At 36.7% G+C, this 27,045-nt stretch overlaps 1 protein-coding gene across 9 annotated transcripts in view; it reads left to right on the top strand.

The window, feature by feature from the left end:
* The window catches only part of TENM3 (teneurin transmembrane protein 3), a 1,343,701-nt gene that overhangs the window by 1,193,240 nt on the left and 123,416 nt on the right, over positions 1 to 27,045 (top strand). For 4 of the 9 annotated variants that reach the window (XM_032988404.2, XM_032988405.2, XM_032988409.2 and 1 more), the window contains 2 exons: positions 12,259 to 12,496; positions 17,258 to 17,350. In XM_032988404.2, the coding sequence (XP_032844295.1) occupies positions 12,259 to 12,496; positions 17,258 to 17,350 (331 nt within the window). Of the gene's footprint in view, positions 1 to 7,124; positions 7,136 to 12,258; positions 12,497 to 17,257; positions 17,351 to 27,045 lie in introns of those variants that run through there. The other 5 variants (XM_032988406.2, XM_032988407.2, XM_032988408.2 and 2 more) reach the window with 2 other exon arrangements.

Genomic DNA, 27,045 nt, shown 5'->3' on the forward strand with positions numbered 1-27,045 from the left:
TAAGATCTTGTCGCCCTTGACTGGGGCATAGCTTGCTTTATGAATTAGCAGTGCTATGTGGCAAGCATGCTGTCTTTGTAAGTAGTCTCCCAGCATATCAATAAATATTTTTGCCAAATTTATTACTGGTGAAATGACAGCTGTTAGGTATAAAGGGAGTTTACATGCTTTCCACACATTAAATCATTTGAAACTTAAATTCTGTTTATGTAGAAATTAGATTACTATTAGGAGGTTTCGGATCAATCTTTTTTAAAGAACTAAATAATACGCAGAATTTGTAATTCTGCCAGAAGGAGATGGAGTTGTAATGAATCATTTTACTTAGCCTTAGCTTACCCCAGAAGAAGCAGTAACATCTCTTTTGCTGCTGCTGTTGCCTGAAAGGCAGGACCATAGTGGAATTCAACTTGCATTTGCTAACAGTATATGGGGGATTTCATCACTTTTCACTGCACCATGGCGGTGATTTACTTTGTGCGTATTTGTGTACTTTAGTCATTGTTTCAAAACCATTTATTTTAGCCCTGCTTTTTTGGGGGGTCTTTATGTGTATACTATCCAGCTGTCAAATCAAAGGATGCAGTTGTGAGCTGTGATTTCTCTACCTTTTATCTGTTCTGTCAGTAACTGTCTTAGAACTACAGCAGTGTTATTAAAAGGGAGAGCTTACTACTAAGTGAATCAACCATGGTTTTTTAAGGAGCTTGGTTCAGGCAAGAGGCTGTAAAGTTTAGCTAGAAACTGATGTGAAAGGTCACCTGCTGGAAACAGCTTTGGCGCTTTGGAGCAGCAACACAACTACAGTAATTTATGAAAATAGGTATGGAATTTAAATGTAAAAAAAAGACTGATTTTCACAATTTGCTGTTTTGTGCATTCAAAAAAATATTTCTGGAGTTTCCTCCTTAACTTTTTATTATTGGACATAATTGTTTATTATCATTATTTATAGTACAGTCTGTTGAAGCTGCTCAGTTTACTGCTGTCATTCACAGCATTTGCAGAGTAAACAGTGAACACATACAAATGTCCAATTAAATCACTCTCTGTGTCCACTGATACTTCTGAAATTATCATAGATGTACTTCGAATGCTGTGCTATCTATGGGAGGCTTCTGTTGATAAGTTATATGAACTGAGATAGTCAGACTGAAAGGTGGTTTTTGTTTCAACTCTTAGCAATTCAAAGCTTATGTTTCATTTAAGGGTTAATGACTCTGTCTTCCTTCTGAAAAGGGAAACAGCTGTACTGGATACCCAGAACTTCTTTTAAGAAATCTTTTGTAGTGGATTTCTTCTTTTGATTGATACCTAACTAGACTTGATTGTCATTAGAATGGAGTAATATCTTACTAAAATCAAGAGGTTTTTTGTTGGGTTTGAGGTTTTTTGGTTTTTTTTTGTTTTTTTTTTTTTTTAAACATAGGGAAGTAGAGCAAAATTCTAATTCATATTTGAGCTGAAAAAGCTTATTTAAAGTCATTAGAGAACAATAGCTCCTCAGTTTGCTCTTGTGGAGGCCTCCCCCTCATATGTTTCTCTTCCCTAACACAGTTAGGAGAAAAAGTATTTAAAATCCATTTCAGAAGCTTGATTTCCCTATTCTTTTCCTGTCTTTCTTGATCTGCATATTCCTTACACTTGATAACAGATAATTGATCTGGAGACAAAAATTCATCTGATGACCTACTGCTTTATTTCTCTCTTGCTCTAAGGCCCAAGCGGCAGTCTATAAGAATTTTTACCTTTAACTCTAAAGGCCAGGATTAAACTCCTTTTTTAAAAGTCAAGGCTGTAAAGTAGGCATCTCACTTCTGTGTTTTCTGTAAAAGTTTGGTTATGATGATTTTCTACTAAAATTGTATATGCTTTCTCATTTTTCTTAGAATTTTTCTCTTAGCTGTTCACTTTTGCATCTTCTCTGTGTATTATTCACTCAATTTTTTTTCTGTTCGATTCTACCATTTTTCCCCCATGATTTTCTTTTCATCTCACTGCCCCTGTTCTTTTTTCATTTCCTCCAAAGCAAAACATGAATCCCTCATATCTGAGTTCTTTCAGATCTGATGATCCAAACTCACCTATTTGTGCTTAGAAGTTCATATTGTGTTTTCCCATTCCTGGCTTATCTTTCACAGAATTTATTAGTGTAGCCTTGTGTTCCAAGACAAGGCTGAGCATGCAGAAATTGGTCAATAATTTCATCACTTATAATGAACTGATTTGGAAGCCTTTCAAACTACTTTTGGATTTGTAAATTTACAAAATGTTCAGGACACACCATTAACCTTAACAAGACCATGACAAAAATTCAGTTGACTTAACCAGTGAAGAATTTTCCTCCTGGCCCTTGGAATTGAGGAAATCTAGTGGTTTGCTCCTTCACGCATGTCAGCCATATGTCAGAAGGAGTCAAGTTTAGTAAGTAGTAAAAGAGCCTTCAGATGCTATTTTATTTATTGGGAAGATAGGCAGTTTTTTGCAGCAGTGGTTGTGTCAGCTAAAAGCCTTACATAATCATGATGAGTGTATTTTTTCAGGTTAAAGATTTTGAAAGCTTGGGGTTTTTCAACCTGTACAGTAGTAACTGTGCTTCTAAAATAAACAGCTTCGACAAATAATTTTTCTTGGAAGTGTTAAAAACATAAAAGCAGAAGACAAAGAAAAACATACAGTCACAGCTCGCTTTGTATTAATGATTTTGGATAGCAACCAAAATTATGTAATACTTGAAAATGCTAGGAAATCTATTAAGAAGTCATACATCAAACTGCGTAATCCATACGGCACTCCAGTTAAACATGTGGTATGGAATGAGTACGTGTATTAACACACTGTCATTTTGCCAGACTCAGGATTATGGAATTTACTCAGTTTACAGATGAAGCATGGTACTTCTTTTTTTATAACATTTATTTATAAATCACAGTTTTTGCAGTCAAAATTCAGTGGCTCTCTGTATTTGGTATAAACATATGGAATTGGATAAGCAAATCAGGAAATGGGATACTCCACGTAAGTTTACCTGTGTTTTACAGGGAGGCTTTGGCTGCGTACTCAGAGATTTTTCAGATTAACTCTAGTCCCCTGTCAGCATTTTGGAAAGCTGAGTTTTTCCTTCCCCTACAAAGTCTTCCATCCAGAATTCTCCATTTTTGTTTCATTTTTTGTTCTCTTTCAGTGAAACTTGAATTCTCTGGTTAAAAAGCTAGCCTTCAATTTGTGAAATCAAAACTTGTTTCTCCACTGAGTTCCATGAGTTATCAGCAAAGAAGATTATCCGAAGCTAGCAATAATTGCATAACTTTCTCAGTTATGACTCTGAACAAGGAAGAAGAATGATCTAATTTATAAAGATGCAGAAAAGTCTATTCTGAATAGAAACAAGTGTGACTTCTAGTGAAGCCTATAGGCTTGGTGATCCCCTGCCACAGGGAATATTGTTCTGGGAGACTGCTATCCTCCAGGGAAAAAACCTGAGACCACAGTCCTGAAAAACATCTGAATCCCACTGCGGGGAAGCCAGGCCAAGAGCACACCACTGAAGGCTGCATTATTATATTTTGAATTGCTGCATAATGTAAGCTGAATGTCATTTTTGTGTCTCAAATGAGCAAGCTTTTGTCATTTCTCACCATGTGATAACATCTTTTCCCAGTTTGATCTCCAGGTAAACTGTTGGAAGTCAGTCAATAACATTGTACCATTGGAGGGGTTTGTTTGGTCTCACAGACCTCAGCTCCTAAAAAGTGAATAGAGATAATGTCTGTTAGTATCTCTGCTAACTACTGTGTAGGTTAGCCTGGGGTGGAAGGAGGTGGTGTTCACGTAATATGACAGCAGGACTGTAAGTACACGGTTACCTCTAGTTCATTCCATGTTCACAGCTGCCATCATGCTTTTTATGTTATCTTTTTTATTTCTTTTTCTTGTAAAGCAAGATCATAAGTATGTTACCCCAGCAGATTAAATTTCAATTTAGTTTAGCAATGTTTCCGTACTTTTCTTTTTTCATCTTTCTTCTTAAATCCCTCTGGGGATAAAGAGGCCACTGTTAGGAAGGTTGTTTGCTGAACTAGTTCCCCTATAGTTTTTTTCACTGAAGCTGAAATATTTATCTTTGTTTCAGCTTTCATAATGTGATTAAGACATCCTCAACTCAGCGGAAAACCTGCAAAATTTCAGTTTACTTTGTTACTTAAAATGTTTACCTTGTGGATGACAGCATCACTGGTTTTCCTTGATCTGGGTGAATTTGTTCTCCCAATCTGAGTTCTTTCACCCCATACGGTTTTGTAACTACCTTCTATTAGCTGGTCTCTTATATGGTACCATGGACAAGACAGCACGTATCACTATATGGTATTTAAATTAAACAGATTTTGCCTCCCGTAATACAGACTACATGTTACATATGTATTGAAGGTGTTAATAAAGAGGTTGCAGGGTGGAGGTGAATATGTTGGAATGCTTTGAGAATCGATTCCAGCTAATGGAAAAAATGTTTTAAAAGTGAGCTGGTTCAGTTCCCACTGTGAACAACAGAGACTGGAAACAACATTTAATAAACCTTTCAGAAGTAAATCCTCAAATTTTTCCTTTAACAACCATCTGTGGAAGAAATGCCCACTTTCTTCTCAATGGGCAGTATTTCTTCCAGCAGTGTATTTGCTTTATCATGTTAGGTATCAAGCGAAAGCTCTTTTTGTCTTTGGACAAAAAAATATTTGAAAAATCTGTTCTGTTCATGTGTCCTCTAAGACTTAAGTTTTATTGACTTTGCACATTTTTGATTAAAAAGCAGGTTGAACAAAAGTAACGAACCCTAAGATTCCTTCCCAACTGCCCCAACTGTCTGGTTTCCAGTAAATTTAAGATGTTTTAACTATATTCATCTTGTTTTACAAAGATGGATGCTGCAAGTGAAAATCTCTGTTGGACTTGGATTATGGGGGCATGTTGCATCATCTGATTTATATGTATGTCACCTCCATTTTAAAAATTAAGGCACTTACAAGTTTTGGCAACCATAGCCTGTTACTTATGAAAATAATACATTATTATATTTGTTGTTGTTTGGGATTTTTTTATTATACAGTTCTCATGCAGAGTTGAGGGGCTTATAGTAATATTTTTGCATTGCTAATTAGGATGACTATATACAGATTTAAATTAAGTAAAGGTTTTTATTTTATTAATAAACCTTACTGAAAAATCCAAGTTTTATTTTGCATTTGAGAATGGCATGACTTTAAATGCAGGGCATATTTGTTGTGAACCATGAACAGTCTTTATGAAACCTGAAGAAGATTTGTGAAAACAGCCTGTAATAAAAATCACACATGCTTCATAAAACACTACTTGATAGATATCACTTGCACCATTAAGAACTAAACGACAAAGGATGTAATTTCAGTTCTGGCATACAATATTAATCGAAAGCCCTTAAAGCATCTTGCTGATGGGAACTATGACAACATGACATTGAAGAATTACGAACTAGAGACATCTATCTTAATCAGATTTTCAAAGTAAATGCCATAAAATAGAAAGTTATTTTATCTATCTTCACAGGGTCACATATCATATAGGGTGCATAGCTTTTTAGCTTGTTTGTTCTAAAAATACCAGGGACAAAAAATTCTGCCTTTCAAGTAAGTTTAAAGTTCAGTTCATATACTTTTACAAAGTTTTTTGTGAAAAGATTGTTAGTAACTGATGGTTTATGTTTGCTGCAGTAAGATTTCTAAAACATTATGGTGAACTGAATTATAAAACAGAGCTGAGCATGCACAGATAATATCAGCACAAAGTTGCTGAGCGGAAATACTTTGCTAAATGGGTATGAAATGGAAAGGCAAAGTTACAGGTGTGCCTTTAATCTGAAGTAATACTCCTGTAGATAGCACAACTGAAAGGCATTGGTAAAAATATTTTTTTCTTCGGTTCCTAAGGATTGCATTTTTTGTGCATGATTAATTTGTCTTCCAATGTATGTTTAACTGCTAAAGAGCAGCTTCCTTATATTATATGGTATGGGAAATTATCAACATGTACTTTGAGGTTTAAACTGGCAGTGTTATGTGTTAGGGACTATTCTGATGCCCTTGAGGGAGCTCCAGCTACTTCTCTCCTCGTGTCATCTGGTAGATCTTAGACAGACAGTTATCACATGTGCACCAAGAGACCATTTTGAGTTTCTCCACAATCAAATAAGTCTTTTTTCCCTTCCACGGCAGAAGTCTTTATTTCTCTTTAAAAAGTAAAATAAAGCTGAGATTTAAAGAAAAACGTGTAATGTGAATAGCAAAATTCAGGTTTTCTTTATAATTTCTTCCAAACTTAGGATGCATAAGCAAGGCAATGCAATCTTTCAGAGCATATCCTGCAGTGAAATTCACTGGTAGTTTCTCACTCCCAGGTAGCTTGACAGGTTGTCAGACCCTACAGGCAGTGTACTGATGAGGAGACAAACATTGGCCCACTTTGATCAAGCTACTTGTATGTTTTTTTCCTATTTTATATTATAATAGTATACACACACACACACACACAAGATGCATATCTTGATCAAAGTGTCCTTGTCACTTCTCCACATCCTTGTCACCACGTAGCTAGCACAGAAGCGCTGAGTGCTTCAAGAGAAAGTCAACAGCAGTGGCTGTGGGTTAATTCTGTTTCCGTCTGTATGTCCATTAATTATAAAGCAAGCAGAAAAGGATGGTGCAGGCTGACAACAAATCAGAGTGAAAGGGCTCTCCTGTCGTGGTAAGGCACTGTGTCACCTCGTTCCTTAGGTTGAGTGTGTGGTTTGGATTCTTAAAGCAATTGGCAGGGCAGACCCAACTGGACATGGATAAGATTAAACAAAAGCTTGGGAATAACCACAAAATAAGCACATACAGCAGGTTATCTTGGATTGCTGCTCTAGCCTGTAGTAAATGATCAGAAAGGAAACTTTGAGTCTTGCATACTGCTCTCTAAACCCATAACCTTCTTTTTGTTTTCATTAATTAAATACAGCTTCTCTGTTTTCATTAATTAAATACAGGGGCTCCCACACCAGACAATTCCGGAGTGAATGGTTTTACCTGCCTGCAGAATCACTGAAGCCCTGGCCATAGTGGTACAGGTATCCTGTCTTACCTCATCATAAGCAGGAACTTAAAAAAAAAGAGCTCCTTTGGGAGCTCTAGGAATAATTAAGCCATAATACCCACTGTCTTCAATTTGCAGGGATTTCGAAGTAAATCCCACTTCTGCTTACCACTTTTGGAAATATGTCATTGAGTCAATTAGGTGAAACTTCAAGTCCATCACAGTGTTTTATTGAGGAAATCAAACCAGTTCTTAATGAAAATTACTTTTGACTGCTTGCAAATCAGGGACCAGTGACCTGGAAATCTTTTTTGTTACCTGGTTATCTTTTTTGTTACCGGTTTTCTAAAACATTCAGTCTACTCCAGCTGCTGATTTCTGGTATATATTGTGGATATTTGCTTTACCATGTCAGAGACTCCTAAAGAGAGAAGGAAAAAGAAGCAACCTGACTAGAAAGAGTTAAGACCGTAGCAGACATAGATATTGAATTACATTATGTTCACATTTGAAATGTTTATATCATAATGGAAGTCTTCGCTTTTGTGTTTGTCATGGAAACTCAAAGTTAATGCTAATTATACACTATTAGAAAGCCTAATCCTTATCAAATGAAAATCACCTTTTTTTCCTACATGAGTAGTTAGCTGACAAGTCTCAGTGATCTGTCTGTTATAGAAGGGCTATCACACAAAATGTGCAACAAATTTCTCTTTTTCATGGCTACTTCATCTGCTTTTTTCCTTCTGAATTAACCCCTTTTCCCCAAATGGCAGTGGTTATCATAAATGTCTGTCTCTCCTTACTTTTCACTTTCACATATGCATTTTTCTGTATTCTTTCATATGTTGTTCAAATTCTGTAACAATTAAATGATAAAATTAATTAAATGTAAATTACTTTTTGAAAAAGAAAAAAGAAAAAGGTTTTGTGAAAGGCTACAGAGTGCATATGATTTACCTCCACAATTGAAATGGCTGCTTTGCTTCACTGTGCTCCCTAGAGTAAATAACAATTTAAATATGTTTTGAAAAATTCATGTAACTGTAGTAAGACAGCTTTCGACCCGATTTCTTGTGACTTTTCCAAGTTCTGTACATATGTTCGCATGCATAATTATCTGATGCTGACTTATGCAGCAAATGCCTCAAAAATGTGGGACTTTTTCTGTTGCACCTGAACAACTTGAATGCACAGGCTGGTTGCTGGGCCAAGTTACTTTTGCTTCTTGCAGTAGAAATCTCCTCTTTAAGATGAATGGGATTGCTCTACAATCATTAGGGTCTAGACTGAACAAGAAAGTTTTAATTACAGTTTACCATTTTTAGATGTAATCCCACCTGTGCCCATACCTGCTTATTTTTAGTGTGAACCATACATTCCCATTTAGATTAAATCAATTAGGATAGCATTTAAAATCCAATTTAAAGCAAAGCAACTGTAGCTTTCTGCAATAGTTTTTAAGTATTTCAACATAATTGCACTTTGTCAGATTTGAATGCTCTTTCTTCTTTCTGATAGTCTACTAGAAAGAAATTCCTAATCAGCGGTTTGTTGTGAGGGCCCTTGCCAAATCCCAGGACTGCTGATCTTTTCACTAACCAAGGGAAGAACTGTTTCCCTCTAGGATCCCCATTTTCCAAGAAGCTGATTGATAGAGAGGAAGGAGGAGTTACAGGGTCTCAGTACTGGCCGTTGTGGCACATGCAGGAATATTTTCATCAGGAATAGTCTCCAGTGTTGCAGAGCTCATGAAGTATGTATCTGTGACTTGAAATTATCACTGTCTTTATGGAAAGCAAAAAAAAACAGTGCTTTTCTGGCTGGATGCAGAGTTCTCAGGACACCTGTGTGAATCACTTTATATGTATGCCTCAGTTTCCCTTCATGTGCAATGAGAATATTTTCATAGTGTCACAGGGATATTGAGAAGCTTAATTACTACATAAGACTGATAGCTTTGCGTGAAAGTCACAGTAATACTGAAAGCTGGTTTTTGGCTATTAACTCCTTGAAAGAGGAGTAAAAAAATGGAATGTGGCTCCAGTTTAAGAACAACATGAAAAATAGGAGTGTTGTGATGATTGTATCTTCGTCACAGATCAGTGGTTCAAGCTTGAAGTTTCTGTTAGAAATTGAGTGGCAATCAGAAGAACTGTGGATTCAGGAAATCTGACAGGTTGAAAAAAAGATCAAAAGAGCAGTCCTCCGTGATCTCTCATTCAGAACGACAACATAGGACTGAGGAAATGTAGAGAAATATAGATTTTAGCTCTATTGATTTATGGAAAATTAATCTTGTTAGGCTCAATTCTACCTGTAGCTCTTGCACAGTTAGAAGGGGAATAAATCATTCCAGATTTTTCAGGCGTTTCTGGTTCTGTGGAGTGTGTAGATTCCCTGCCAATTGAAGTCATCCTTGGACACTAGAAAATGTCACCTGACAGCATCCTATGGAGAGAGACAGTAAGCTTCAAGGATGTGTGATCTTTGTGAAGTTGCACTTGCTATGCTCTTCTAGCTCCCTTCTAGCCTGCGCCTTATGGTTACAAGCTCATGCCGCAACTCTTCATTTATTTTATATGTTACTCTGTAGTTTCAGTGTCAGTAATGTTTATATGTTACATAGCAGAAGGGCTTTGTGGGTTCATAGTAAATTTCTCAGAGAATAATCTAAATCCGAAACAGTGGCCTGAGTAGCTGGCCTATGGGCTGAGGAATAGAATTTCATTCCTTTGGCATATTATCAGTATTCTTACTAGGTCTATGCATTTATTTGGGGAGTGCATAAATACCCTTTACAGAGCCTTTACTATCCCTCTTCCTGGCTGGTAGTGTGTGTGGAAAGGTCTGATGTCTATCTGAGACACGCCTGGCATAGTCCCCTTATTCACACCCTCGTTTGTGCAAGAGAACAACATTATTTTATCTTCTGCTTTGTTTTTAGAGGATGGCGCAAGATCTTTAGTGCTAAAAATGATAGATTAAAAGATAGATTTTCATCTGAGATTTTAAATGAGAAGAGAAATGAATGAAGAAGGGGGATGTCAGAAGAACATTTCAGCCAGTAGGAGCACTGATCATGGCAGCACTGTTCAACAAGGCTAGGCAGGTAGGAGAGTCGAAAAAGGAAATAACAAAGACAAAAAGTCAGGTCCTTAAGACAATTGTGATTAATTTATCTGATTACAAATAAATTAATTAAAATTATTTAATTTCACTATTTTTTTCAGTCATGTAATTATTTTTTTATATATATGTTTACACATGCATATGTGTGAATATTTACAGAGATACATGCACCTATTTATATTTTTATATACACATAGACCTATATATCATAAAATACAGGGCCACAGCTAATTCTGCACCAGCTGATAAATAGCTTGTAATCTAAATCATAAAAGTTTAAGTAGACATAGGAAAAAAGTCTTTGCTGTTGTTAGTCTGTTAACTTACTTTTAACTGGCTTGTTGAAATGTGGCTTGAAGCCCTTGATAGTGATTGTAATCACATGCAGTAACACCTTTTGTGTTGGTGTTTGTAAAGACAATACAAAAATTACCTTTATGGAAGGTATTTTTTTCATTAATGTATTAGGAATTTGGAGTTGAAAACCTTATTGGGAATGTAAATGCTGTCATTTTAATGAGAGATTCATCTTTACTGTTTTTTTGTGACAAAAGTCAAATTGACCACACAAGATAACTGGAAAGGAGAATGAGGTTCTCAGAAAGGAAATTATTCCAAAGGCTGAATTTCCTGCTTAAGCTTAGCACGTCTGTTCCTTAACATTCTCAACTTTTCTTATGTTCACGACATGGGAAAATACTCACTGTTACTTTTATAGTAGTCACCTGTAAGTTACTGGAAGCATCTGTTTCAACAGAAATAACTTTCCTGTGTTCTCTGTACTAAGGTATTATTATTGTGTTTGTAACAATTTGTAGTTATAACCAGTTCCAAACAGGGAATTGCTTATGAAGATCAAATAGCTAATTTTAAAACTATGTGAAAGAATTTACGCTGCGAGCAAAGCGCAGGCCCTGTGTCTTCCGCTCTGCTTAAGACTTGCATTTATATTATTAGGTATGTTCTACTACATTAGTTTAGGAAATAGATTGGAATTTGAATGACATATTGTTAAGTGTTACATTTTTAAGTGTTGTCAGTCATTGTTAAGTCATGATAAATTAAGTATCTTGAGGTTGTTTTAATTTTCTGTTCGTTGTGTTGTATGGCAAGTTTTGTCTCCTATTTGTGACTTATCTACTACTGATTTTACAGGACAAATTGTTAAAACTTGGTGTCGATGGAGGCATTTGATTGTGGGTTTTACTGTTTTGAGGTTTTGGTTTTAAGCTCTATAGGTGTTGTGTGCTTTGTTAAGTCAAAAAATACTAACTTTTGTTTTGATGGCCTGACTCTGTGATCACCTGTGACTTACTCCAAACTGTAGTTATATTGCATAGTGTGAAATTGGAAAATCTGTTCTGTGTGTGTTCTAATGGATGTGACGGTCATTAAGTATATGAGTCTTCTGACGTTGTAATCAGATGTGATTCAGTCTGTTAAATATCCATGAAGCAACATCTGCTTCACAGAGTGACCTTCTGCTAAAGAATACTTAGCATCTATTAGCAGATCATAGTGCAGATCTGCCTTATTTGAAATGCACTAAACTAGAGTAGTCTACTGCTGTTTAGCAACTACCTTGTAATAATTTATTGCAGTTAAATAAAGCTTTAAAAACTCCATTAAATAATTATAGGGATTATATGCATTTCGAAAACCTTTGTGTTCTACTGAAATTACCCATTTAATTTCAGGGTTGGTTTGTTAAAAAAAGCTGAAATCTAAAGGCACATTAGGGGATCTGTCAGATGCTATTTTCTGTAGGTGTTAATAAAACCAGATTAAAAAAAAAAAAACCTGAAACAAATTAAAACCAAAAGCAATTTTACCATCTGTTGTATATTAATTAGAACTTTGTGTATCAAGGGTAAACTTGCTCTTAGAGAATGTCACTGAATGTCTGCTAATAGAATAATATGCAAATATATTAGATGATGGGATTATGTTGAATTTCTCATTCTGCTTTGGTTGTAGCAAATGCTAAGATGGTGTATAACGAACTTTAATTTTCTTTCTTCTTAGAACAACCTGCAAATAACCAAGGCCAGTCGACCCTGCAGCCTTTGCCACCTTCTCACAAGCAACATTCAGCACAGCATCACCCATCCATCACCTCACTTAACAGAAACTCACTGACAAATAGGAGGAATCAGAGTCCGGCCCCGCCGGCTGCTTTGCCCGCCGAGCTGCAAACCACACCTGAGTCAGTCCAGCTGCAGGACAGCTGGGTCCTTGGCAGTAATGCACCACTGGAAAGCAGGTAATTACTTAGGTACTGCTACAGACTGCGGCACTTCTAAATAAAACATTCAACTTGATGAAAGATGACCAGCAGCTAATACTTCCCCTCACTCAGCAAACAAAACTGTTTCAGTGCTAAAAAAAAAATCTATCCTCTCTCTAAAATCCGCAATGACACTCTTTTCCCTTATAATGCCTATTGCAGAGTAATTGGACTCAGAGAGTATGTTAATTTTTCCAGATAAACATTTTCCTTCCTGTTCATAATCTGTGACTTTTGACTGTTGGAAACAATTTCTTGCCTTACTTGCCTGGTATATGTTAAATATATACTGCCATACAGAATGAATGTCAGGAAACTCCGAGTAACACTTTTTAGCTCTTGTATTTGGTCCCTTTAAAGAAATACCCATGTGAGGCGAGGTGTTTATTAAAGTTGCCTAGGATTTGGTGAGATGAAAGAACTCCCTTAGTTCTGGTATAGTGATAAATTTGTCCTCATTCTTTTTTGTCTTTTACAATTGATAACTGGCTCTAGGAAAGAAGCAGCTAATATAAAGGGTGACACTAGCTTCTTTAGATGCAGAATGATGTATGATGCAGAATGATGTATAAAAAAATTTTACAGGACTTACTGGCACAGAGCTGAATTTACCTACTGTGATTAATTAGTACTCATGTAATACTCAATCAGCACTAATTTTTTATTAACGAAAGCCATAATATTCCAATTTAGTCATCAAACTGAACATTTGTAACTATATTGAAGTTGACAGTAATTCTTGAAAATGTTTATGAAATCCTTTCAGGTCATTCTTTGAATCCCTTTAAATTATGTTTGGTGGTGAAGTAAAGATAGTCCAGCTGATTGTGACTAATTTAAAACATACATGGCCATAAGATTCTCTGTTAGGTAGTTTTGTCCCCATGGATGTTTCAGGCGATTCTTCTGTCAGGCTGTTGGGAATGGCTTTTCTTAGTTTTCTTGGACCCTGCTGTATTACTTACGAGACCTAGACACTGTGGAATAGGATTCCACTGAAGGGATTTCATCATCATACTCCAACAATTTAGTACATTAAGAAGGAGGTTTCTTATAGAGCGAATAAATTAGTAGTGGGGTTAAGATGTTTGACGTTTTCCAGACACTGGTTAATCTTCAGTAGATGGGTAAGGTCTTTGATGTTTGCTTCTATTGCCATATATGTTTTTATTATGTTTATAAAGAAAAAGGCATAGGACTTGAATGAGAATACCGCTTCCAACCTGGAGTAAATATTTTTTGCCGAGTACTCTTTTCATCTTTTAAATGTTCATGATGAAAAGCTAAGGGTATTTGAGTGTTCAAGTTTCAAACGCTTGTGAATAAGCTGAAATGTGAAAATTTCACATAAAAATTGACAGAGCCCTACTGTAGTTTCTCTAATAGTCTCACTTGGTTGGAACTCTGGAGGTGAAGAACCCATCTTATTTGTCATTGATTTTTCCCTTTTCGGTTAAGGTTCCCTACAGAGTGTGATTCTTAGGCTCAGTTTCAACTATATTAACAACTTTGTGATCAGTCTCTTCTTTCATCCTTTTCTCAGCCTGAAAGAAAGTTTATTTCCTCTTTGGCAATATTTTAGCTTATGCTCATAGTCAGCTTTTTTTGCTCCCTCCCCTTTTTTCTTTTTATCTGACTTAGATGACGGCCGTTTAGAGGTACAGAATGTGAATGTCAGCATATATACATAGTTATCTTTCTATCTCTGTAGGCTCATATTGGTGATGGGTGTCATAAAAATGACATACAACTTGCTGTCACATATAGGTGGATAGCGAATAGGTTGTTTTTGTATATGTGCATGTAGGTGAGAGGAATGTGTTTGCAAAGCCTGAGGGAGGTTTTAGTCCCTATTGTTTTGCAGTAGTAATGGAAGTGACTTCAAAATATGTATTTCATAATATTGGATTCAGTTGTATATTTAATAGAATATTCTGCAATTTGGCTACATTTAGAGTTAATATTTTTGTATAAAACATTGGTGTTACTGGTTAAATAGATGAAGTGTGAGGTGACAGATCAATAATGTCCAACAGAAATTCCAATTTATGTTTTTTTAAATATAAAAAGACTCTTTGCTTAAAATTTTATGAGGGCCTAAAACTATAGCTTGGATTCTTTGAGTGCTTCTTTCATCTTCGATGCCATCTTCAAGTGACAGTGAGGTTATTGAGCAGTGGCAGAAATTGTCTTCACTCTACTGGGGCTCAATAAAATCTACATATAGAAAAAAGAAGCAAGACAGTAAGAAAAAAATTTCCTGCAGATTTCCTGCAGATTGCAGGACCTTTTAATTGGATATTTAATGATCTTTAGTATTAGACTCTTTCCCCAAACTGCTGCAAGTTAGGTTCAGCTGTAGAAGCTGGAGAAACCAGCACCATGGAACAATATGAACTTTTGAAGAATTTAAAAAGCAAGACAATATTGAATAACTTTCCATTTTGTTCTTTGAATTACTGGTTAGACAGCCAAAATCATGCAAATGTATGACTACGTCAGGTGTCTAAATATTATTAATGATGATTAAGTAATTAAATATTAGTAGGTTTTTTAGTATCATTGATTTTTAAGTTTTTATTCACCTATTAATTTTAGTAATGAGTTATTGACCTCCAGGACCATTTGTTACATTAGTTACATTCGCATGGCTTTTCATTCTAGTATGGTGTAAATTACTGATATTTAAAAATATTTAGTAAATCACTTCTTTAAATGCTTTCTCTGTTAAATATTTGAATGTGAAAATTTTTCTAATGCACAATCAATTCTGTATGTTAGAGATATGTATGTTAGAATTCATAAATTTGTTGATAAAAGTAAGCTGGTAGCATCTCTTAGTGGATTTCTCATGGAAAATTTTATTAATGAACTCTTTTATAGAAACTAACTAAGAAACTAACATGTTTTTCATAGTCTGTGCTGATACTGCTTAGTCTTCTCTTACTCCTTGCTTAAAAATAGAGTGAGTAAGAACATTACTGTATTCAGGTACTTATCTACTAATTTTATCAAGAAGAAAGAGGGAACTGGTTGAAGAGATACTCGATGACTGGAAAATATTTCTGCATTTTGAGGGATTTAATTAAAGTACTAGAATACCTTAGAAGTGCTACAGACAGAACAATTCTTAGAATGCGTTACTTCCAAACCATTCTGCAAGCTTGATCCAAACTTCATTTTAGAATGTGAAGATTTTAGAAACTCCTAAAGTGTGATGAATGTACCCATATGTCTTTATTGGGGTGGATTGCCAATGAAGTTAGCGCCTTCCATATTGATTAAGGTGTGGAAAGGGTGTTGATAGTTTCCAGGGAAGTCTTAAATCAATTTGTGTAGAGGCTGATTGATTGTCTGCAAAAGCACAATGTTGCTGGATGTTAAAGTCTGCTCAAAGCAGCTATTTTATGTATTCCACCCACTAAAACAGTGCCTGGTTTAATCAAATTCAAAATTGTTCCATTCTGTAAGTCTTCCAGGTTTTCACCCATAGACTTGATTAGACACGTTACTTGCATTGAGAAGGCACGGTACAAAATAAAGGCAGAAACTGGGGCTGGTGTTCAGGTCCTGCTCTTCTGAAGACCCCATGTATCATTGTGGGCATGCCCCAGTGATGGTCTGCCAGTTGAGGAAACGGGACTCTACTTAGATTGCTGAGATCATGAGTGCATTTTTAAAGAATGACATGTCGTAATTATGGGGTCAGTATATACACACATTAGACACGTTTATGAAGTCTAACAACCAATATTGTTTTCAAAGATGAGAACTGAATAAAAAAAGTTCTGTTTTCTTTTGACATCCTCATGCATTCAAGTGCTCACTAAGTATCTGTGCTTGAATCCTAGCACACTGGGCCCATATGCTTATAAGCTTCCCTTGGTGTCAGGAGTGTCTTACTTGACACTTGATTTTTGCTTGATCTCTCTGGCATCCTTCCTGCTCAAAAATCCCTTGCTGTCACCATGAATACTTGGAATTTTACTACGCTGTGTATTTTGTCCCCTGTCTCTTAGGCAAGCACTGATAGTCCAGAATTCAGTAGTATTTGAGCAGTATTCCTTGAGTTTATCATTCCTCTGTCCTGGTTAAGATTGGATGAAATAAATAAGCAGTTCTAAACAAAATATAATACTGCCTAGCTTTGTTTCTCCCCCTTCGTTTTCTTGCCATTCCCTGACAGAGCCAGAGCCTGTGGTCCTTCCTTTCCCCCCCGCTGCTGTGCAGTGTCGTTTGCCGAACATGAGATCTCCACTCACTGTAGTAGTCAGCCCTCTGCATATTTTCTGGCTGACTGACTGTGCCAGATAGCCAGCAAGAGGCTGTCTTTTAATAGTCTCAGTTCACTTTTATTACTTCATCTCTAGTCCAGCCTCATCAAGTAAACAACATCCCCCACTATGCACCGTTCAGTCCTTAAGCCTATCTTGCCACAGGCAGCAGCCAGGAATTTTATTCAAAGACTTGCACATGAATAAGGGATCACCGAAGGGTAGTGACCACCTAATGTCAACCTTGTAACACCATGTCTTCAAGTTACAACCCAGCACATAGTCCAGAGGACAGCACGGAAGGCAGATGAACCCCACATTCAAAATGCGGTTGCAATTTTGCAGATCCCTGGAAAAAAGGAAAGTTATGGAACAGAACTAGTGTATTCTTTTTGTGGGATCATTCCATTCTTTAATTTGAAACTGCCGCTCTAATTTCATCTTTTTGTATCTTTGTGTATAGAGAATTAGGAAATCAAGCAGTCCTTGCAAATGGTCATGACAACCTTATAGAGATGGATGTGTTTTCTCCAACATATCACGATAGCAGTTATGGGTATGTGACTCTAAGTGTTTGCATGATGCTAATTGTTAACACAGAAGACAAAATGTGATTTTTAAAAAAAAAAAAAGTTATTACAGTAGTCAAAAACATCTGGGACAGACTTCCTCATCTTCATATCTCATTTTTTTTAAATTATACTTTAAATAATTTGTCATGCTGACTCATGGTAAAAACAAAATGGTAAACTTTGACTGCCAAATCTTGTTTGCTTTCACTTAAGAAAATCAGAGTGCAGTTGAGGTTGTATTAATTCTCTATGGCCTGATTCTGCAAGCTGTTGCAAACCATTTGCATGATTACACATTTGCCAGATCTGATCCTTAGTTTGTAATATATTTACTACTTAGCAAATGTTTGTTTTAGAAATGTTAATACATATTAATATAGCATAAGGAATGACCAATCAAAGAAGTTAAGAAGAATTATACATCTGTAATATATTTTGCAAGCTTGTTTGAAATCAGAACTGCTGATAAATATTTAACTGGAAATAGAGAATTCCATATAAATTAGCATTTCGATTTGTTTAAGTAAGATTGGTATTATAGAACTGTTCCATATCTACTTGACTTTGTCATTAATATCTTGTCTTACATTTGAACTATGTTTTGGCATTCTTATGCCAAATCAGTATGCCTGGTTTCTGATCCACACAAAAAACAAACCCTGACAAAGTAGTACCATTTCTAAAGAGCTCCAGCCTGTTAATCAGCACAGTATGCTAAATTCTATTCAAGAATTATTAATCATAAATGTACCTTTTCTTTTTTCATTTATACTGTGGCAAAAATCAGCTTTATGTCCAAATTCTCTTTTGCTAATTGTACCTCTTAACATTATAAAAGCGATAAGGTGCTATTTGATTAAATGAGGAGATCTGCATCTGCTTGTTAATAACTAATTAATCTGTAAAATATATTGACACTGTACATTGATCTGCTTTGTGTTCCATAAACTCTTTAACGTAGCCACAAATTAAAATCAACTGCAGGAAGAGAATGATATATTAAATTCAATTAGTTAATCATTATCAGCAAACTCAAAGATTCTGCAGATATTTACCTGAAGACCCTAATATATTTTCTTTAAAGTAAAAATGTAAGCATACTGTATTAAAAAAGAACAAAACCAAGTATTATTGTTCCCTGTAGACCAATTATCATACAATACTGATTCAGATGCATAATTGCTGAAGTAGAGTTAATAGAACCATGCCTCATTTATGCTTTATATGTTTGTAATGGGACCACCAAATGCAAGTATTTTGGCAAAGGGATTATGTTATATGAAATTCCTGTTAGTTGATACTAATTCAGGTGACAATACAATGAAATTTATCTTGTTTGTAATCCCTTCATTTTTAAAATTATGCTAGCAGGGATCATCTCCTGGTGTGAAAGTTGTCCAGAGATAATAACACATCAGTTCCAAAGCATAATAGATTTGAGACTACAACATGCTATCAGCATGAAGATTCAGTTTATCAACCTCACTAACATACTGTGTCACAGCTAGAATCATTATATATTTGTTTCTTTGTTTTCATGTCATGCATGTGTTACATTATGATATACTATTTCTTAGTTTGTATGGCTTATGGAGAGAATATTAATCTGATGAATTTGACAACTTTAGTGTTAATAATTATAATAGAAATAGACATTTTGCATAGAAATTCTGATGATTCATAGACCTAGACCTAAAGAATAGTTGTTTATAGCTTCGAGAGATTTGTGCACAGTGCATTAATTATCATAACAAAGCTGGAAATCTCAAAGTATTTCAATGGTATGTATTGTTGGCTTTACTTGATACCACTATTCTTCTCTCTAATATGTAAACATATGTTTGTATACATGTTGACAAATCAGCTTAGTTTGAAGTAAAAAATCTGGGGTTTTTTATCCTAACCAGTTAGTCTTCTCCTCAAGTTAGCTAGATGTCAAAATCTGAAAAAAAAGTAAGATTCACTAGCAGCAAATTATTGTATTTGTATTTCTTATAGATAAAGCTTCCTAGCATTTTCTATTTCTATAGAATCTCCTCATTTTCTGAAAATTTCATATTTTTGCAGGGTTGCATTTTGTAAACTTCCTGTTGTATTTAAGTAAGAACTCCCTGCAGGGAGGTTGGCTGGGGATTTTTGTCATCTTTTGAGGAAAAAGTTCAGGAGAGCTGACTTTAAAAGAAGTCAGGTTGTTACAATGGCATAGTTAATTAAATTTAAGAGTGGAAAAAGCCAGGAGTACAGAGTGGAGGGGAGAAAACTGAAAACAACAGGGCACAACAGGGGTAGGAGTGGGTGTGCAAATGGGTAGACGGAGTGGTCCAGAAGGAGAAACTGAGAGTGATTGGTTAGGCAAGGTAGGACTTAGATAAAATTCTAGAGGACTAGAGGCTGAATGTCTAGGTTAAAAATCAAGATTATTCCTTGTCCTTTGCTGCTTGTGATTACTTGTGAAATCCTTTTGAATAGCATGCATCTCATCACCTATAGGACTGACTCAAGATGATGAGAAACCTTGGCTGCTGGCATATGCTCTACTAGTGACAGAAGCCAGAAATAATCAAACCACAGATTTTGTCTCTGGGATAGCCTATGCTGATAAGAAGCATTTCAGTGCAGTCTCTGAAATTTCTTCAAATTTGCTTTAAAAAATCACAAGTTAACCAAAAAAACCCTTTAGTAATAAAATGCCATCAACACCATATAGTTAAGCACACAAAATTTACAAAGTTAAAAGCTAACCTCCTTCTCTGGTTTCATGGCTGCAGTCAAGCCTGCCATCCCAATAAGTGCAGATCAAGTTGAACCAGAAAGGAATTTTAACAGATTCTGGAGATTCTTTCTGTCACATTCAAACAGGTGAGAAATCGATACCAAACATCATGGGAAAGCAAAGACCTGGGTGACTGTATAGTGCCAGAATCCAGCGTCTCCGATAATGTTGGTTGCACAAAGAGAAGTCCAGCTCCAAAAAGGCATATGTGGAAATAAGTACCATTAAAGATAAAGCGTCACCCTCTTCTGGGCACAAGGTGTACTTCTCTGCCTTGTTGAATCCTTGAATGGTGGTCTCTCAAGTCTACAGATCTTGGCATGTTGCATATGAGAGAGGATACAAGTGTACTATACAAGTTTTTACCAAGGAACAATAAGGACTGGAAAACAGGAATGATGGTTGCATCACATGTACATGCACAGTTGCCAAGTTGATGGTAGTGGCTGTAACTCAAAATTTATGACAGAGCTGTCACTGTAGTGACGTGAATATGGCTGTTTGAGTGACTGCTGGTGGCGTAGCAGTGGCAGCACAGAGTTCATCACAGGTTATCACAGACTCCAAATTGCAAGAGAACCACAGCTATGGACATCAATAAGTGAGCTAAGGTTCACAGATCCATTATAACGGAAACTTTAGCCTGCTTGCAGCTTGAGGCAGAATCAGATCCTATCAGTCACTGGCAGAATAACAGTTCACTTCTTTAACTTTCCCCTGGTTTTATCTCCTTTTAAAATGACCAGTAGCTCAGCCAGGTCTTTCAGCTGCAGACAAAATTTCAACCTTTGTTCCAGGTTCTGAATGCATCTTTGGGTGAATAATGCAACTCTGAGTCTCTCAGTCTCTCGTAAACCACATTTGCTTTTTGAAATTGTCTCTATGTGCCTTTTGAGACATTTAGCGCAGTTGTTCTCTTTCAGCTTTATGAAGACAGCAAGGGTAGTAAAAGAGATTGGAGGAGTACTTGTACCCTACCCATCTTCTTAGATTTTCTCCCTGTAAGCCTTAACATACTCAAGACAGAAGCTGGCCAAGATTAGAATACCTCACCTCAGAGACAACGTTCTCTCTTTCTCTCTCTGTCTTGGTAGGGACACGATGGCAGAAGAGCAGAGAACAAGATAAGAAATTGTAATATAAAATCTTACTGCTTACATGAGCATTTCTGGTCCTCACTGCAAAATTCAGACACTTTACTCTCACTTCCTTTGGAGAGAGGAGAAATGAATAGCATGAACACTGCCAGTATCAGAAAGTGCACTAAGGGGCTCTTGGGTTCACTCCAACTGCTGCCTCCTTCAGAAGTGGGTATCACCAACACTATTGAGAGCAGAGTCACTTACTGTAACCTGGATGGAAGTCTGTGTAAGTACTAGTCCTCTGAGAGACCCAGAGGCAGCCTGTAAGGAGAGCAGAGCCACTTGATATTTTTTCAGCAATGCGCAAGTTTGGTTTCACTCTCCTCTGGAAAGGAGGTAATGGGACAACCCTGCAACGAAAAGTATGAGTAACTAAAATTGTGTCAGGTTTCTTTGCTCGCCCACCCGGCACCATAGGTCATGCTTTGCATGGGACTCACCTGCTCACTTCTGCCAAGCATGGTGTAGCCTTGTTTGTTTCCCTTGCTAATCCTCACAGAGTGCCGCATAGCAGAGAGGGGCATGAAAGAGCAGGCTTGGTAGAGCCGTCTGATTATACTGGTTCTTTTGATCCTAGATAAACCTTTACATATGACAGAAGTGAATTCCTTCAGCGGAGAGAGTTAGCAGCTCGAATCTGAATTTGGAGAAACAAGTAATAGGATGTTTGCAGGTGTCCTCTGCATACTGTAGCACTATATTCTTTCTTACACCACCAAGAAGGTAGCTGCATTGCAGAGGAAGAGTTTTACTCTTACACACCTGAAGAGAGCAAGTTTGGAGCTTTTGTCAGTATCCAGTCCTTCAAGTCACCGTGTCCTGGTGGCTTTCACAGCAGATTGGGATACTGTCAAGTCTGAATTACAGTTTGAAGCTTCAGCTGCAGGGTGCCATGCCTGACTTCTCCGGTCCTCCTACAGCAGCAGCCAGCAGCAGAGCGGTAACCTGCCAGGGGCCACATGGGAAAGAACACACAGGCAGTTAAGGAAGGCACTTGCAGCCCTAGTAGTACCTTTTTTTCTTTCTTGGCTTTCAGTCTTCAGTTTGTAAAGAAAGTGGGTCCTCGGTGTAAACCCAACCAAATTCAAGCAAGTGTTACCATATGTAAAGTGTTTTTCTGAAACATTTGAATAAGCTGTTAGAAGAGGCTTATCTCCAGTTCCCACAGATGTTTGCTCTGTTTTTGCATATGGATAATAGCTCTCTTCTCTTTCTTCCTTTCCCCCAAACTTTGATCATCATTTGATCTGATGTGATCTTGGAGCTTTTTCTGGGATTATGTTACTATTAATATTGGCTCTGAGGAAGCGGAAATTCACTTTTATCTCTTCCTCAGCAATTTTTTGATTGTGATTCTGCACAGAAAATAAACTGAGACAAATTCGCAGCATAATGTAGTTTCTGTGCTGGCTTGGATTTAAGTTAAATGCAGCCATATGGTTCTGTGGAAGTCAGTCATAAGCCTGTGCTAAGGGCAAACACCACCAGCTACAAGGTTTCATCTCGGAAGAATGTTAACAGAAGATGAAGACAGGCATAATGTGCTCACAGAGAAACAAAAATCCAATTCCTTCTGGAGCCTACTGGGAAAGCTGATCTCATGCATCAGTGAACCAGAGTTCATATGAGACCTAGCCAGTAATTTCTGTTATCTTTTACATCTTACCTATAATGTCAGTCGGCAGAGATTAATCTTCCCTTTCCATCTGCTTCCTCAACTCAGTGCAAGGAATCAGATTTATTGATGTGATCTATCCATTAGTGAACCGGGCAGAGCTCTCTAATGTCAAGTGGCAGGTGAGGGTCATGGTCTCACTCAGAGAACCCAGTTCAATCCAGCATGAATGGGGTCTGTCAGCAGAGAGAAAGCACACCAGTCAGTAGATGCAGTGCAATGATTGATTGTCATCTCAGACCACTGCTTTTTCCACAGTTAATGGTTTTCTTCTGATTCTGACAGTTAATGTATCTGGTAGGGTTTTTGTAAACAAACAAAAAGCATGATAAGCCATTCCCAGGAGGGAAAAAATCAGCTGGTTTGTATTAAGGAAAAGCAGGGAAAGATAAATACAGAAACTTAAATGAGAGAAGTTAGAGCAAACTAAAATAGCTGCAGCTGGATATATCCATCCTCTCTTGAAGTTACTTTCTTAAGATTAATTGATTTCTTTGTATAGAAATGGCAAATAAAATGCTACACAGACATAGGCACACGCTATCTCTGCATGTGTCAGTAATGACGTATCTGAAGTAGAGAATGAGAGCTCCTAAACCTCAGAATCCTATTCTGTCTGATTTTCCTATACCCCTTTGAACCATCAGAAAAATAAGAAGATAAAATTGCAGCTACCCTTATGTCTTACTTGCTTACATTGGCCTCATGGTGCTGCCAAACTGTTGTAGAAGGTGCCATTACACTTTTGAAAAGCAAAATTACTGACTGCTGCTGTCTCCAAATAGGTGCATTATGAATAGGGACCATTTTTTGACAAAATCTGGTATTTTACTTCTAGTTCAGGTGAGCAACCATCACAGCTGTATTCATTATGAAACAGAATAATTACATTTTTTATTCCCAGAAATTCGATAATATCATTATATTAAGCATCAAAACCAAGTTATTAATAGTACTATCAAATTCCGAGCAGAGAAGTAGTGTCTCCTGAAGTGTTGGTCCTGAGAGGTAAAGATGTCACCAGAACATAAATTCACTAAAATTTACATTTTTCTCAGCTTGCATTCACTCAAAGTGGATTCAATAGAAGTTTTTTCCACCTCTTGAGGCTTAGGAAAACATGGTTGATGTGTTCCTAATTCTGTATGTCTAAGGTATAGATAGTACCGCTTCATTCCTTGGAGTGAATCCAAAGTAACAGACTGAGGACCTTAGCAGAATGGATAAGACCATCTACCTGAGCTTGCTTACAAATGTCTTAATTCATATAGTAATGTCCACAGGTTTAACACTTCTTAGAGGCAAATGGGTTATTTTTAAAGGAGTTAGATACTGGCAGATTTGAGTTGGTTTGGGGGGGGAAGATTAACCTGTGCTCAACAGTGCAAAAATGGTGTGCTCATTTCATCAAGTACTTAACCTGTGATTACAGAAGACACGATCGTATTGCCTTGGTTTGAAGAGTCAAGTAAAGTAGAATGATCTTTTGAGCCAACAGTGATCCTCTGTGCTGGTGATTACTAATATGTCCAGGGTTTTTATGAAATTGCAAAGAGAACAGGTGAATCAAATATAACAGATTAGTGGACTTGTTACTTATATATAAGAAAATGTTAGAGAAACCCAGATATACTTAAATATTTGGGAGTCTCTTGGTACCTGAGGGTAAAAAAAACAAATGCAAAAATTGCTAGGGATAGTTTTTCTTTCCTCTTCCACCTCTCCTCAAGTCAGTTTCTATTCTGTCATCTTCCAGATGTCAGTTTTGTTATATTATGCACTGAAACAACAGGTATCTGAGAATAGCTTTCCTCAACTCGATGGTTGCCTTTGCCTTACCCATAAAGATCCTAAATTTTGCTTTTTTCCTTTAGGCGATTACTTTTTAATGCTTTTGTATGTTTTATCCTAAAAATAAAGTGAATTGAACAATAATATTATAAAAACTTTGTCTTCACGTACTGCGGGGCAAACAGTACATACCCATTATACAAAAACAAGGGAACAACCAGCTGAATTTAAATTAAAATTGATAAAAGAAAATACGGTTTGACATGATGCATGTTTAGCCTCTATCTAGAATGAAACGCCACAAGACATCAGTGAGACCGGGAGTTTGGGGCTATTTAGAGAAAGGCTGAGCTGTTAGTGAGTAAATAGACTGGAAAGCATTCACCCCTTCCATTTGTGCTGGCCATATTCAGGCAGGGTATTGTTCCTAGTGATCTGCCCTGCTGTGGTAATTCCTGTTTCCGCTTATTGGGTTACAGCTGCACACAGATTTTGCACATGTAACTCTTCTCTATAAAATAAAATTATCCTCTTTCTCCAGAATTTTTGGAATGAACTGACTTACTCATTGTACTGCATATGATTGAAGGAATCCTACCCTTATACTGTTTTTTTGGATAGAGTCCTCCTTCAAAAGTCCAAGTCAGAGATCATTTCTAACATTGAATGTCTTTTGTAGCACAGTCTTTTGAGTGTTATAGCTGTTCTTCCTCAGTGGTCTTCTAGTAGTGGTCTGTAATGAGCTGAAGAGCCACATACCATTAACACCATCATGGAACTGACCAGACTGCATTTAGGACAGTATAGGAGACAGTGCTGCAAGAAAACCTGTGCTTCATTGGCACTGTGACATTTGTTACTGATCATGGTAGAATCTCTCTGTTCAGAAACATAACCAAACTCATATTTATTCTGCCCCAAACTCTTCAGGTGCTGGCAGTATACAATATACAAGATTCAGAGATTGGGAGGAAGGGATTTAGGGGTTTTAAGCACATGTATTCTAAATAAAATTTTATTCTGGATCAGTGGTACTGTAGTTCTTAAGTTCAGGAGTGTTTTGTTGTCGTATATGCATTAGGCCTAGCTATGTTGACCTTTATTCTGTGACAGCAGTCATCATCTAAATAATAACGTTGCACAAAATACCAATAGCTGCCTTTAAATCTCACTGGCAAGGTAATAAAACATGATACATATTCTGATGTCCTTAGAGAAGTTCAATAGAATTTGGCTGGACCTTAGTCCCAATTCCGTATTTAGTATGAATTTTGTAAAAGTCCTGTGTGACTTTTAATACATTGTGACATATTTGCCATGGGATTCAGCACTCTAGTGATGACACGGTTTCCAGTTAACCTAATCTTTCTGCCAGATTCATGGGGTTTATCACTTTCCCTCCCTCCTGCTTTCCCACTCACTGAATTTTGTAGCGGGTGCTTCACTGTTATTTTCCTCAGAAGAAGTGGCAGCACACAGAAAATTTTATTTGATGTGAATCCTCCACCCCAACTTGAGGAGGAAGAAAACCGTCTGCATGTCAGCAGGTGCACACCAGCACTTGGTGCTCAGAGAGTACAGGGTTAAATTAAAAGCATGATTATTTTACTTTTATTCATATGGTTCTGCTTTCTGAGCTGACATCTTTGAACTTCTTGATGCTGTATTTCTGCCTTTTAAGGGCAGAAGCTTAAGTAAAATGCCTACCATTTGTGAAATAAGGGGATTTCCCAGCTGTCTTTGAATCCAAGGATTAGTTTATGACATAACTTGGTATTTTGCTACTAGTCTGTAGTTTAGATGCGTTAGGTACTGAATTCTTCTCCCCTAAAACATTAAGATTAGCTGCACTTTTTAATGGAAGCATATATCGAATAAGCAGACAGAAATATATATTGAATAAATGTAAAAGTAGAAGATTATTTGCTTTAAAAAGTGAATTGAATTATTTAATAAAGCAGAGCTAGCTTGTCTTGTAAAATATTAGCATGATTCGCTGGATTTTTGCTCTCTAAAGCTTAATAAAATATTTAAAGTGCTGCTTACATGAAGATCTAGCAAGTGCATGTTAGATGATCAATTTTGAATGGAAGATACACTGTTGCAGATGCTGTAAGCTCTCTGTGAGATGAAACATGGTGTAATTGTCAGTAAGTCAGTGCCTGGTCAAGTAGTGCAAGCAGTTTAGGCTTTAGAAATGAGCTGTTTGAGTTCCATGGTTTGAAAAGACAAGGTAAACGTATATATAGATAATTAAAATTATTTGTGGATAGAGTATATTTCAAGAGCATAAGAATT

Source organism: Tyto alba, unplaced genomic scaffold (genome assembly GCF_018691265.1).
Source record: "Tyto alba isolate M040663 unplaced genomic scaffold, T.alba_DEE_v4.0 Super-Scaffold_6, whole genome shotgun sequence".
NCBI classification, from domain to species: domain Eukaryota; kingdom Metazoa; phylum Chordata; class Aves; order Strigiformes; family Tytonidae; genus Tyto; species Tyto alba.